Here is a 13,652-nt window from a genome sequence, read left to right on the forward strand (position 1 = left end):
CTACGTGAAGGGGAACACGTGGGCTAGGAAGGAGACAGGAAAAGGAAAGGGGAAGGTGGACTGCAGATCACGTTCTCAAGTACAAAAATAAACTGGAGAGAGAGTGCACCAGAAGAAAAAGGAGAAAACAAGAAGGCAAGTCAGACCATGGTCCCTCCAAGCAGGCAGTGAAAGGCTCCAAACCCCCAGCCAGGGAAGGGACTGCCCAATTCTTCTACTCATGACTTTCATACAAAGACCTCCCTCTGTCCCAGGAGAGGGAAGGTACCCCCACCCCCTGAGAAACAGCTCTCATATTGGGTCCTTGATATGCTATTTGGAAGATTTCCTGTGGCGTTTCCCAGATATGCCATCCTTCACCCAACATTCGGGAGATAAATATTCCCAAAATGGACAGGCCAAAGCTGCCCTCTGAACAAGCAGGGTACTCCCAGACCCTCAGTCTCTTCACAGGAAGGGAAGGAGTGCCATTTACTAAAAGCTGGGGGCTCCCTGACCCCAATAGTCAGATTCCATATGGTACTTACGAATAATGGCCACAATCACAATGGCACAGATCACTCCAAGCATGATCACCTGGGGAGAAAGATTGTGAAGAGTTAATACTCTCAGAAGGGATTATTAGGGGGATGGCATCTCCCAAGGCATCTTATCCACACCCTAGGAGACAAGACAGCTCAAGCTACAGCATTTCCATACAGCACAGCCTGGTGCAAAGTGGCATTACCTTTTTCCAGCCCTCAACATCACGAATCTGCTTCCACAGCCAAGAGAAGAACATCCAGGTTGAATCAGGAGGAGTCCCCTGAAGCAGGGGCATCAGCAAGTCCTAATTAGCAGCACAGCAAGTTTTCAGCCAATCCTGTGTCATGGTTGTGGTGCTGTCCCAGTTGATGTCTATTGCTAATCTTCCCTCCTCCCCAAACAATCAATCCCCAAGGCCTTTCATACAGAGCAGTGAGGAAGCAGTAGGGGTCTATCAGAAGGCTGCACTCCACCATCCCTCAGAAAGGGTATGAAAGAGGCATGTTATTCTCAGAGGGACAACCTCAAAAAAAGCCTTGGGACATTACCCCCACCCCAAAGGAAAGCAGCAATGTCTCCACAGCTCCCAGCTGTTTCTCCATGCCTGGCATACCAGCTCAGCTGCTCTGAGGGGAAAAGAGCATATCACACAACTGAGTAGTCTGGGGAGATATGTGTGCTGCCCACCCACCTCCACATGCACAGCCTCTGGATGCAGCCCAGAGAGACAAGGAACTTCAGATCTGACCTCACTGGAAGGCTCACCATATAGTTTTTCAACCAGTACTTCCTCTTCAGCTTTGCTGCACTACTTTCAAACACTGAGGCACTGGCCTCAAGTGCCTCTGCCTTGTGATCCATTTCAAGCTCCTTGACGTCTCGCTCCAGCACTTTGTCCACATTCATACGCATTATGCTCACCACCTGCGAAAGAAAAAATAGAATCATAGAAAACTAGAACTGGAAGGGACCTCAAGAGGTTATCAAGTACACATGGCAGGACACACATTATACTAGCACAGAGAACTGCACAACCCCCCCCACAACACACACACACGCCTTCTTGAAGTATATCATGCTAGTTTGAGGCCAGGGATCAGCAACCCTTCTGAGGCAGAGTGCCAAAATTTGACTTCCAAGTCTGAGTGCTGGTGGTACTTTTTAAAGTCACAATTAGTTGTACTAACAACAGCTTCATTAAAAGATGCAACTTTACTGTTTAGATGGTAGTTGGTAGCATCAGCTGGTCTTGTTAATCCACAGGTGGCATGGCTTTGAGCAAGTTCTTGGCTGCATGAGGGAGGAGGGGCTGAGCTCCTGCCTCAAGTGCTGATAAAGTCAGCTCACATGCCACTCCTGGAACCTGGGTTGGGGGTTGCTGACCCCTGTTCTAGGCACTATGCTACAAATGAGTGATGACAGACCAAACCCAAACACCAGCTTACCTCTTCAATTTGGGCATGGGACAGCTGAAGATTGCTAGTCATATTTGGGGTAAGTTCAGGGGGAACCCCATCAAGACCACCCTCTTCTGGGGCCTCAGAAGGAGGTTGCATGGCTGGATCAGACCTGATGAAACAAGGACACACACCCAACAGAAGAAACAGGTAAAATGGACCCATGTTACTAAGCCTCAGATTTAAGAGGAAAAACAGAACTCAGGAGCTAAGTCCCCAGACTGAAAAGCCAGAAGTATAAGAACTGATACAGATCTCCTACTGGGAGAGGTTATGTAGCAAAGTGCCATGAGGGACAAAGTAGTGGTTTAGAATTAGCACTGTACACAAGTAAAAATGCACAACTACAAGGTGAGAAATAACTACTGACTAGGTGGCAGTATTTGTGAAGAGAGTCTCGGAGCATTAGTCAATCACAATTTGAAAATTAGTGTTGCATTTGCAAAAATGCCACTAATATACTGTGCTATATTAACAGGACTATTGTAAGACACATGCAGTAACCATCCTGTTCTATTCAGCACTGATGAGGCTTCAAAGCTTGAGTGCTGGGTCCAATTCAGGAGCGGGAGGTGGACCAAGATGTGGAAAAGTTGGAGAGGATCCAGTGGAGAGCAACAAAAAAGGTGAGGTTGAGAAAACTAGACTTATGTGGGAAGGTTAAAAAATGGGTATGTTTTATCCTAAGAGTGATTAGGAACCTGATAACTGATTACCATCATCTTCTGACATATGGGCAGATTGTTCTCCAGGTCCACTGAAGGAAAGAAAAAAAGTAGCAATGGGATCCCTCTCCAGCAATGGAGATTTAAGATAGATATCTATAAAAGGTAGCTGAACTCCAGAACAGGCTCTCAAGTGGCTGGAACACTAGAGGTTTTAGAAGACAGGCATTACGTTACTTGACCCAACCTCTGTATAGGCATGACTTTGAGGTCCTTCTTCCAGCTCTACATTTCTATAATGCTACAGCACGCTGGTAGCCAATGCCAGACAACGAACGAAGCAAAGAAACAGACCAGAAAGTGAAGGGTTACAGTCACAGTCTGCGCCGATTCACCCAGCTACACACCAGAACTGTCTTGTTGCCCGCTCCCCTTTAACTGATTTTGGTCAATGAGGCATTAAAGCTGCATGTCCCACTCCAGGGAGCAACCGGAAGAAAGACACTTGAAGCGGTCCTAGCACACGGGTGCTCCAAACTTGGACGCTTATGCGTTTCCCCTCGAACATCACCCAAGAAACTAGCCAGCATCGCTCTACCACTTGGCAGGGACACCAAGAGCCCACAGATGCTGGGGGAGAGGAGAGGCAAGGCGAGGCGCTCTAGGGCTAGGCGACCCTTTTCCAAGGCCTATTACAAGCCAGGTAGAGAAGCCAGGCGCGCCCCCACCCCAAGTACACACCGCTCTTTCAGCGGCGGCGAGTAACAGGTACCCGGTGCCCCGCCTGACGCCCCAGCCCCAATGCGCTGGGGTGCCCGGACCAGCAGCCCCAGAACACGACACTTCATGGCGCAGCCTCTGCCTCAAAGCCCCGCACCGCTCAGGACTCGAGCCCCGAAGCTGGGACCCCAGGGAAGGCTCCTGGGAGCGAAGCGCGACACACGGGTGCAGACGCTGCGGCTAGCCAGGGTGGGTGCGCCCCACCTGGCAGCCGGCACGCACGGCTAGGCTGAAGAGGGACAGAGACCGCTGCGGGGGGCCCAGCACAGACAGCACAGAGACGCGAGATGGGCAATTTGGTGCCAGCAGAAGCTCCAGCCCAGAGGCTGCGGGGAGCTGCCGGAACCCACCCGCCCCGCTCGCTACAACGCGCCCCGCACTCACACGGCTGCGAACACGCGCTCAGCTCCACGCCCAGGCGGCACCTACGCCAGCAGTCCGGCAGGCGAACGGCCACGCCTACCCTTTCTAGTTCGCCGGCACGTGACCACGCCCGCCAGCGGCGGCCAATCAGCACCGCCCGTGCTACCCCCGGCCCCCGGCCACTTCTCTCGCCATTCATCTCGCCGTCGGCCAAGTGCTCCCTAAGGGCCGGCCCGCACAACCAATCAGCGTCACCCCAGCGCCAGCCTCCACCCCCGCCCTCCTATTGGTGTTACTGGGGGGGTGGGGGGAGTCAGAAGGGGCTCGGGCGCGTCCCGCCCGGAGCTGAGGGAGAGCTGCGCAGCTCGGGCGGGGACAGATAAGGGTGACTACACGGGAGAAGAGGACCTGGAACAGATGCAATCATGTCAGGGCGAATTGACTCAGACAGATGTCTGTCACCGGAGAGAAAATATAATCAGCATGGCATCACAGCCTAGGGATACCCCCCTCCCCCGAACTTCCACTGCAGAGAACTGCCACATCCTATCTGCAGCCCCCCCTTTGTCTGACTCAGACTCCACAGCCGCAGGAGACAGTTGCCAAACTTCTGCGACACATCCTCCCCCTTCCCTGCATTAGTCACCATTAGTGGTGCAGGGCTCTCCAGTGTTGATCGTTTGCCTCTCCTGCTCTACAGCAATCAGCTATTTTCCTTGCTGTGCTGCCCTGCAGTGCCATCTACTGCTAACAAATTTCACCTGTTGTGCAGAAATTCTGAAAAAAATGAAAACTGGTAGTTGTGTCACAGAACTGAATGTGGTCATTATGGTTTGGGCCGAGCGTATGTCCTTTATTTTTCCATTTCCTTTACAAGATTCACTAACACTTAGTTTCACTGATACTCAGTTTAATAGAGCATTGTTTGATATATTTACAGTATGTATTTCTGACCAAAGTAGAAATCAAGATGTTACATGAAATGGATGTGTCCAGGATAGAGTTAGAAGACACATGAATAAGCCCCTGAAGTACTTGCTCTCCTTTTGTTGAAGATGAAGCCTGCCTGCTCAGTCCCTAACAGTTATGTCTGGAAAACTATTCTTGTCTTGCAACAGCCCTGAGAACACCCAGGATTAATGTGACTGTAGCTCTGGTATTTTCTATTATCTCATATTTTCTAGGCCTCCAAAGAATCTCAGACTAAATCTGAGCTACCCAGTCCTAGCAATGGAAAATATTAATGTAACCAGGTTCAATGATTCTTTCTATACCCTATCAGGATAGAGAATATACAGCATGTCCATAGTTTGGCCCACACAGACACCATCCTTTATCAGAATAGCAAGATATGAACTTTGAATAAAATGAGGTTAAAAAGTTTGGTAAACAAGATTGGAGATAGAACTGGAAGAGGAGAGCAGGTGATAAAAGCAAACACCAAATGCTTACAACTGCTGCTTCTCCCTGGATCAGAATGCAAACTACTCTGCCAGACCATCAGCTAAAGCTTCCCCCAAGACAGCACTGCTAGTCCAGTTTCAACTCCTCAATCTCAGTGACTACTACACCCACTACTGGGGGAAGGAAGGAAGGAAATGAACTGCATTCTTGTCACAGGTCTTCTACAGAGGCTAACTCCTGATACAGTAACATAATGCAACAATACTCCTGCTGGGATACTATGTAACCCATCATTCAGCTCCCTCTCCCTACATGCAGGCCTTAGCACATTTAGGAGCTCCTGGAAGCAGAAGCCAATGAAGTGTTGATATTTCATTACAAAAATAATGTTATGTCCACTTTCTTTCTCTCCGACACCCCAAGCTTGCCTTACATCCCCTCATTGCAGCGGTTTTCAAACTTTGGTACTGGTAACCCCTTTCACACAGCAAGCCTCTGAGCGGGACACCCTTTCCCCATAAATTAAAAACACCTCGTTGTATACTTAAGATCATTATAAATGCTGAATGCAAAGCAAAACTTGGCTTGGAGGCTGACATCACATGAATCCTCCCCTTAATCTAATACCCTGGTGACCCCTGAGGGGTCCCAACCCTGTTTGAGTCCTCCTGACTTACTGTATGCAGTGCTGTAGCTGTGTCAGTACCAGAAGTTGGTCCAAAAGATATAATCTCATCCACTTTGTATCTCACTTCTCTTTGTAACTCCCCACAGAGGTGCTGGAACAGAGCGGGGATGGGAATTTGGTGACATTCTGAGAAGTCCTGGATAATATCTAGCTATCGTTAATTTTTTTTAATTAAATCTTATGCTAGGTTTCAGCCCACCTCCAACAGTGAGATCAGGGTGTAAACTAGTGTGGGAGGGAGGGGAAGAGGGAGTAGGCGGGGCAGAGTACCACACATCTGCTTACCAATGCAGGTTTCTGACACCTGCCTCAGAAGGATCTGCTATAGGCTACTCTATCGGAAAGGATATTGGAAATCAGCTCTTATCCAGGACCATTCCTACAAAAGAGCACAATGACAACCCCACTTCAGGGAAAAATATCAAAAAAGGGGTTCTTGCCTGCTTAACCTTTGGTTAAGAAAATCCAAGTTTAGGGAGTATATTGAATATAGAGATTAAACCCAGGAACTAGTATGAATTAAAAGGATTAATCATTCTATAGAGACAAATTTCAATGTTTCTTAAGAGGCCATAGTTTAAATTAACTTGAAAATTACTCAAGTCACAAGTCACTGGTGAATTTTGAAAGACTGATAATTGATCTATGAACTGCAGCCAATAAGAATAAGTGGATAAGGAAAAAACAGACTTTTAACTTTCTTGGATAATTATAAAACTAACAGTAGCACAGTAAAAGGAGAAAGTTAAGAGTGATGGTGGAAGAAAAGGCATAATCAGCAAAGAAACCTCAGGACTAGACAAGAAGAATGGGCTGTGGGTTGGAAATTAGGTTCACAGGGATCAGAAGTACAAGGAGCTTGGATAGGAGAAACTCAAGTTTATTATGATTTTACAATCTCCAAGTCTTCAACATGTCACCCCCAGGATGCCATTCCTCCCAGGATGCACACGGCTAATTCCCACAAGTCTGCTCCTAACGGTGTTTTCCAGTGCGGTTGAAACGTCTGTACAGGTAACCAATCCTTTTATTAAGGTTCTTGTAGTCCTTATCAAACATTCTGTCACCTACAATTTGCTTCTTGCGGATGCATCTCTGTAGCTCATTCCCCTGCCAGCCTCGCAGCCACTTGGGTCCTACGATCAAGCTCTTGGGGTGAAACTGGAAGTCCCCTAAGGGGGGGGAAAAAAAAAGATAAGTACAAAATAGATACCGAAACAGGAAAACAAACCCAGCATTTGTTTTTCAGTGGGAATCAGAAGCATAAGAGGTGCAAATAACCCCTGGGTTTGAAAGGTTACTGCCTCCCTCCAATCAACCTTAACTCATCCTGGCCCCTGGTCTGAAGAAGTGGGTCGAAAGTTCACCTAATAAGTTATTTTGTTAGTCTTTAAAATGCTACTTAACTGCTTTTTTGTTTTCATCCTGACACCATTAGTTTTTCCCCCAGTACCAGAGTTAGGACTAACATCTACTTTCCTCACAAATACACCCTTCTCGCACCCACCCTGGGGTTCCAGTTAGTTTCCCTGTTGTCCTCAGACCCACCCTTGCTAACTTACCTAGAATTCCTATGTTATCATAGACCCCAAATAAGGCTCGTTTCTTTGTCCAGCGATCAACCTCCTTAGGTTCAGGTGGCATCTTCACTTGGATGCAGCTAGACACCCCTGGGAACAGAAAAGGCAGGTGAATGACGAGATGATCAGTAGAAGAACCTGACCCGGTAGGCCGCCGTTGCCCAGCTGGGAGGACAATACAATGTCTGGGCTGAGAGTAACTGGGCCTGCGGCTGTACCCCGCCCCACTCACCACAGTGCAGGCTCCTCGCGGCCTGGAGCAGGGAGAGGCTACGGCCTAAGAGACCCCCTCTTGTCAGGGGCACCAAAGTCCCCATGTCCCACTCTGCACATACACAGCCCCGGGAGAAGCTGGCACAGGACAGACGGAACCACCAGCCAGGCCCGACTAGAGCGGGACGTTAGAAGCAACACCCGCCTCGCCGGGCCGCCACCATCTTAACTGGCTGCTTCCCAGCATGCACCGCTCCCCGCGCGGCCTGCTATGGTACATCCCACAGTCCCTGCTCCCGGGCACGGACCAAACCAAAACAACTGAAGGGGTTGTCTCCACAGGCCTCCCTTACGTTGCCTATGAGCGCGAGAGACACAGCTCTTCCCGAGAGGCGGAAGGGGCCTCTGAATTCTGATTGGTTGTTGTGTTCCAGCCGCTCTCCGATTGGCGATGGTAACAAGGCGGCGGTTGTGATTGGAATACTGACGGAGTTGGCGCGAAGCTGGCCGTTCGGAGCGGGGGTGGGCTTGCACGCGGGTAATTGCCTAGCGATGAAGAGAGCGGGTCCGTGCTTTGATTGGCTCCTGGGTGTTCCGCTTGCGCTGATAGGCCGAAGCCGGTTGTTTGTAGAGTTCGGCTGCGCGCGGCTGGCCGTTTGGAGGAGGTAGTTCGGCCCGCATAGCTTTAGCCCAGCTCTAAGGACTGGCGCGTGCGGGGAGCCGGGCCGCGCGTCGTGGCCCTGCATCTGGGTAGCCCGGAGATGCCGCCGCCGTCGTCTTCCTGGGAGTTCCACCTGCCCCTGTCCCCGGACGACCTGCTGCGCAGCGGGGGCCCCGCGCAGTACGTGGTGCAGGAGGTGCTGCCTGTCGGCCAGCTTGCCGGGCTGTTGGCGGGTAAGAGGCGCGGCTCTGTCCCTGCCCCGGCCTGAGCAGGTCATGGCGGCGCCGCCCTCGCGATCGGCTTGCGACCCGTAACACCACCGGGTGTTTTTACCAGTCTCTGGAAACGGCTTTTCCCGCATTCAAAATGGCCGCGGCGTGCAGTTGCTCTGGACTGGGCAGAAGCCCGCAAGATGGGAGCGGGGCTGCCCTGGGGACAGCTGGCTGCTCGCGACGCCGTTTTGGAGATGGGACGTGGCCGCCGGCGTGCGGGGCAGGAGCCGATCGGGCGGCTGCGGTGAACCTGGCGAAGCTCTGACCCCCCTCAGCAGTGCTGAGACTTGCCTGATAGCAGAGCTTGGCTGCCCAGCCTGCACTCGTGCTGTGAGGGCAGAGGAGCGTGCCCCGTGCCCCCTGCCAGCGCAGCGATGTTTGCTCTTTGCGTCGCTCCTGCGTGATCTGCATGACACACATGAATTACACAAACTGTTTGCTTACAAGCTGGGTCGCTTGAGGCATGAGTTAGTGCTTTCGTGAACACATGTAAAAAGTTGGGAGGATGACAGTAAATCGGGATCGGCCTCTCTGCTTGTATGGTCTTGTAGCAGACAGAGTCCTGGGACACTAGAAGTCAGTAGATTGGGGAGTTGGAGGAATGTTGCTACTGGATCTGTGTCCATTAAGCTCTGCAGCAACTCTTGCCAACACTCACTGCGTTGGGATTTCTCTAATTGCAGTCCAAGCAGAAGAGGAAAAGCCTTGTGGGGCCAGGGAGTTGGAGAGGTGGTACTGTTGAGCCCAGGAAGGGGGAGAACATTTCAGGTAGTGAGGCAAGTGACAGGAGGATTACAGACAGTAATAGACAGTGGATGACTGTCTCTCCACGTACGCCCCCCTCCCCCTCTTTAGGGGTGAGGAGAGGATGAGTGGCGTCTCCATGACAGTGCCGAGATGGGGGCATCCTTTTGTGTTCATTAATGTTGTCTTTTTAGTCTGAAATTATCAGTGATAGAAGACTACAGGGAAACTGAAAAGTTTGATGGGGTTTGGGAGAAATCATTCCTGGGGGGCCACTCAGATGGCAAAAAGTCATGAGATTTGTGATTTTTTTTTTTTTTTTTTTTAATTTTTTATTTGATTGATTGATTGATCCCTTGCAGTTGACAATACTGTTAATTATGTGCCCTGTCTCCTCAGAGTTTCAGGGGGCATTCCGCATGCAGGGACCTCTGGCCATCCTGCAGCACTTTGATACCCTCTACAGTCTGCTTCAGTGAGTATACCCTACCTGAGAAGGTGGTGGGTGTGGCTGATGGTGACGGTGAGCAGGTAATGGGCACCAGCATTCCCTCTAACTTTCCATCCATTGGTGGAATAAATTTCATGTATATGTACCAAGGCATGCATGTGTGCGCACCACTAATAGATACACATGCTGCCCAGTGGGTGATTGAGGGTATTCAGCTAATTCAGTATTAAGGTTGGAGCGAAAATTGCTTATGTAAACCTGCCTTGTAGTTTCCATAGTTTGTAATGGGGAAAATAGCTCTTGATTTGCACTGGTCCAGGTCTACAAAACTTTTGTTGGAAAAGGTATGCAGTTAAGGGGTATTTAATGGTGTCAGTTCTAGTTTTTCCCAGTATAGCTATACTAGCAGGTATTTTATGCGTGAGGTTCTTGTGTATATTACAACTTCTTGCATTGCCATTGGCTTTTCTAACTTTTATAGGTGTTCAGTCTGTTACTTGTGGAGGAGTATAGTGTGTCCTTCCAAAACTGTAGTATGTGCAGTTTGAATAGAGAATTTTCTGAGAAATTACAGGTAAACCCCTCAATAAGTTAAAATCAGTTAAATTAATTCTTTTATCGCCAAACTTTCTGGGGAAACTCTCTGAATGTATTTGAACCTTCTGATATATTGATCCCTCTAGTCACATTTGTGGGCAAGCTGAGACAGGACTGAATTCAGACAACAAATCAAGAGTTATTCTTGACACTCAAGAGTCTTCAGCTTTGAACTAAGCCTTCTACCAGTAGTCATCCTGTGTTTTGTTAACTGTTGTCTGCCTCACAGCCATTTCCGATCCGCACCTGCTGCAGTCAAGGAGGATGCCCTGGAGCTCATGATGAAAGGTAGGTATGAGGACCTTTCTCTTTCGGAGGGGATGGTGAGGTATTTGCTTCTTCCCTGCAGCTCTATGATGAGATGAAGGCAAGTGTGACCCCATTGGCTGGGCTGCACCCTCAACCCATCCCTGAAACAGGTCTGTAATCTTGGCAGACAATGCAAAGTTGTGTATGTTTGCTGTAAGGGCAGACCGACAGAAAGTCCCATTTTTCTATTTCATTCCTGGGGGAGGGGAGATATGCCTGCCCCTAACAAGTAGTTCTAGGGGCTGGGTACGATATGGGGACAGGGTGAACTTGGCATCTCTGGGTCCTGGGTCACAGGGTATAGCCCAAATTATGGCCAGTGAGGCATGAGCACAGTTCTTTGGTAATCTGATGGCTGCTGTGAGTTTGGTTAAGGGAAGGAGGTGCTTTAGTGTGTTTGGCTAGTAATACTTAAGCCTTCTCACCTCCCTGCAGTGGTATCCCGTCACTCCAGTGACCTCTCTTCCATCTTGGATGATCTCGATTTGAGCCCTTCAGAATGCACTACTCACCTCAATGCTCTTAAAATGAACTGCTATGTGCTGACTCACTTAGTAGAGGCATTTGAAATGGACTCCTGCAAGAGTGGTTTGGCAGGGGTGGATCCCAATGGGAAGGTATGTGTGTGGCAGTAGATTCTTTTGGAAAATGGAGTTTCATAAACTTAGCAGACTCTGCAGCTTTGTTCCTATATATTGATGCTCCTCAGATGAGTGGCGCATTGGTTCAGTGCTAGAGCTGGAATCTCCCATATGGATACTGTGATGGAGTCACCAGGGTACAGTCTGGAACTGTGGGACCATTGTGCCTTATCAGCTCTCCAGCATGAGCTGTCTCGCTCAATGCCTTGCTAGTAATAACCAGTAAAAGCCACCCCTGGAGGCACTGTGATCACTAGCAGAACAGCATGTGGGGCCCCCCACCCAGCTAAATTGCATAAATGCCCCCAGAGCCACTCATGACTCCCGAGAGAGTAAGGGACCAGCCAAAGCCCCCTAACTGTCAGCCTTGCTCTTCAGGAATATACAGCCTCAGGCTGTGGTACATATGTTTCTGAGTTGCTTATGAGTCACTGCTTCAGGAGACGAGACCGATCATAGCAGGTTATAGTCTCCTGATACCTAAATGCCAAGGCTGTTCTGTGTGCTGCCTCCCATTCTGGGTTTGCCTTTTTTTTCCAGTTCTAGATACCAGCACCTCCTCGCATGCATTGTGTCCCCACCTCCCAATCTCCATTAGTTGAAAGCAGCTGGTTCTATGTGGTGTGGCCCTTTGGCTCCTGGCTGGTTTTGGGCAACAATTTAATTGTTTTAAAACTGGAGGTGACCCTCCAGGTTTACAGGTGTGTGCTTCCTGATGTGAATATGCGTAATCTCCTCAGAGCAAGAAGAGTCGTACCATGGGCTCAGGCTTCTGCTGGGAGGATGAGAGACAGCCACTTATACAGCTTTTGACACAGCTGCTGCAACTGGACCTCCGGCGACTGTGGTGTGGTTTGGTTGTGGAGGAGGAATTCATCAGGTAGCGCGTGAAGTGGATTTTGGCAGGGTGGGGGGCAGAATGGGATGGCTGCAGGGGGTAAGCTATATGTGGGAGATGTTTGGAAAGGCTGGCTTGTAAGAGGACAAATGGATCTGTGAATCAGTTTGCCTCCGAATTAGATGGGACAGTCTGTAGGATGTATACCCCTGGCGGGGCAAGGAGATAGACTGAGAAGAAATGCAGGAGAGCAGAGTGAAAGTGAACCAAGGGAAAGAAGTTTGGGAGCCATCCCCCGTGCTGAGGGATCTGTGAGCATGGGCACATCACTGCTAAGGCCCTGAGAAAAATGGATGTTTGTGACTTAATTCATTGCAGCATTATGGGTAAATTTTTGAATTTCATGGGATTTGCATTGTCCCCGAGTCTCTTCCCTCCGCCTGCCCCACCTGATGGTTTTCCACAATAGAAAGGTGCCCTCAGTGCCACTGCCCTTTCCCTGCTGGCTAGATAAGAAGCAGCAATGTGGCCTAGGGTGGAGTGAATTGGGCTGGGCAGGGTTGAGCCAAACCACAGGGTGCCATGTGTTGAGATACCTCCACCTGCCCCTGCTGTCCAGATTGAACCAGCTCATGAGGAGTGGCTACAGCCTCAGTGGGTAGGCAGAAGCATCTCCCTGCAGTTGGAAAAATCGCAGTATTGGGCCAACTGTATTATTTTTATACAGTCTATGAAATTGTTTATGCAATTGTAAGTCATTGTTTTGGATGTTGAGAAATTGGAGTCCAGGAAACAACTCTGTCTCCCCTCTCTCCGAGGGGAAGACTACACCAGTTCATATCTCGTGTGTGGTATTGTCAGATTAGTGTCATGTTTCCTTATCGCTCTCTGTTTTTCCTCTCAGCTTAGTGACTAGCAGCTGTTACCGCATTCTGGAGAAGCCCAGCATCAGCCACCAGAAGCATCGGGCCACTCGGGAGGCAGTAACGCGTCTGCTTGCTGTGGCTCTGACTCACTATAACCACATGCTCAGTGAGTCCATCATCACCCCTTCCTGATGTGGAACCCCTCGGATATCCTCTGACCTTTTTTTCCCTACTCTGGTTTGACAGGTGCAACTCTGAAGATAACACAAATGTTGCAGCACTTTGAACATGTAGCCCCAGTGTTTGCTGGAGCTGTGAGTCTGTGGGCCACAGAGTATGGCATGAAGAGCATGGTGGGAGAGCTGCTGAGGTGAGAAACTCTCCAATCCCTCTCTGCTCCCTTCAACCCTGTCACCTTTGGGCACTGACTTTTTGTTTGTTTGTGCAGGGAGATAGGACAGAAATGTCCACAGGATCTGACTCGGGATGCTTCCGGAGTGAAGGGCTATGCTGCCTTTCTCGCAGAACTGGCTGAGCAAATCCCAGCGATAGTGCTGTCAAACATGAGTGTCCTGCTGCATCATTTGGATGGAGAGGT

General features: G+C 49.7%; 3 protein-coding genes and 1 non-coding gene across 4 annotated transcripts in view; 2 read left to right on the plus strand and 2 right to left on the minus strand.

Annotated features, from left to right (window-relative positions):
• VAMP1 (vesicle associated membrane protein 1) lies at window positions 1-3,935 on the minus strand. The gene is given in 6 exon segments (XM_074992064.1): window positions 1-23; window positions 476-500; window positions 502-576; window positions 1,291-1,449; window positions 1,971-2,094; window positions 3,812-3,935. Coding segments are annotated over 5 exon segments (393 nt in total). The 5' UTR covers window positions 2,082-2,094; window positions 3,812-3,935.
• A 2,806-nt stretch (window positions 3,936-6,741) lies between these two features.
• MRPL51 (mitochondrial ribosomal protein L51) lies at window positions 6,742-7,923 on the minus strand. The gene is made up of 3 exons (XM_074983597.1): window positions 7,695-7,923; window positions 7,445-7,552; window positions 6,742-7,054 (listed from the first exon to the last, which is right to left on the minus strand). Exons 1-3 carry the CDS (start codon window positions 7,777-7,779, stop codon window positions 6,858-6,860), a joined length of 390 nt encoding a protein of 129 aa, XP_074839698.1. The 5' UTR covers window positions 7,780-7,923; the 3' UTR covers window positions 6,742-6,857.
• A 244-nt stretch (window positions 7,924-8,167) lies between these two features.
• NCAPD2 (non-SMC condensin I complex subunit D2) overlaps window positions 8,168-13,652 on the plus strand; it is a 37,718-nt gene continuing 32,233 nt past the window's right edge. Inside the window, exons 1-8 of the mRNA XM_074983598.1 lie at window positions 8,168-8,569; window positions 9,752-9,827; window positions 10,630-10,688; window positions 11,145-11,326; window positions 12,091-12,230; window positions 13,093-13,220; window positions 13,301-13,424; window positions 13,503-13,650. Of these exons, the coding sequence (XP_074839699.1) occupies window positions 8,437-8,569; window positions 9,752-9,827; window positions 10,630-10,688; window positions 11,145-11,326; window positions 12,091-12,230; window positions 13,093-13,220; window positions 13,301-13,424; window positions 13,503-13,650 (990 nt within the window). The 5' untranslated portion in view covers window positions 8,168-8,436. The remainder of the gene's footprint in view (window positions 8,570-9,751; window positions 9,828-10,629; window positions 10,689-11,144; window positions 11,327-12,090; window positions 12,231-13,092; window positions 13,221-13,300; window positions 13,425-13,502; window positions 13,651-13,652) is intronic.
• LOC142007744 (small nucleolar RNA U85) lies at window positions 10,749-11,066 on the plus strand. Its single transcript, XR_012644016.1, has one exon. It is a non-coding gene; the product is annotated as a small nucleolar RNA U85 (small nucleolar RNA).

Source organism: Carettochelys insculpta, chromosome 1 (assembly GCF_033958435.1).
Source record: "Carettochelys insculpta isolate YL-2023 chromosome 1, ASM3395843v1, whole genome shotgun sequence".
Lineage (NCBI taxonomy): Eukaryota > Metazoa > Chordata > Testudines > Carettochelyidae > Carettochelys > Carettochelys insculpta.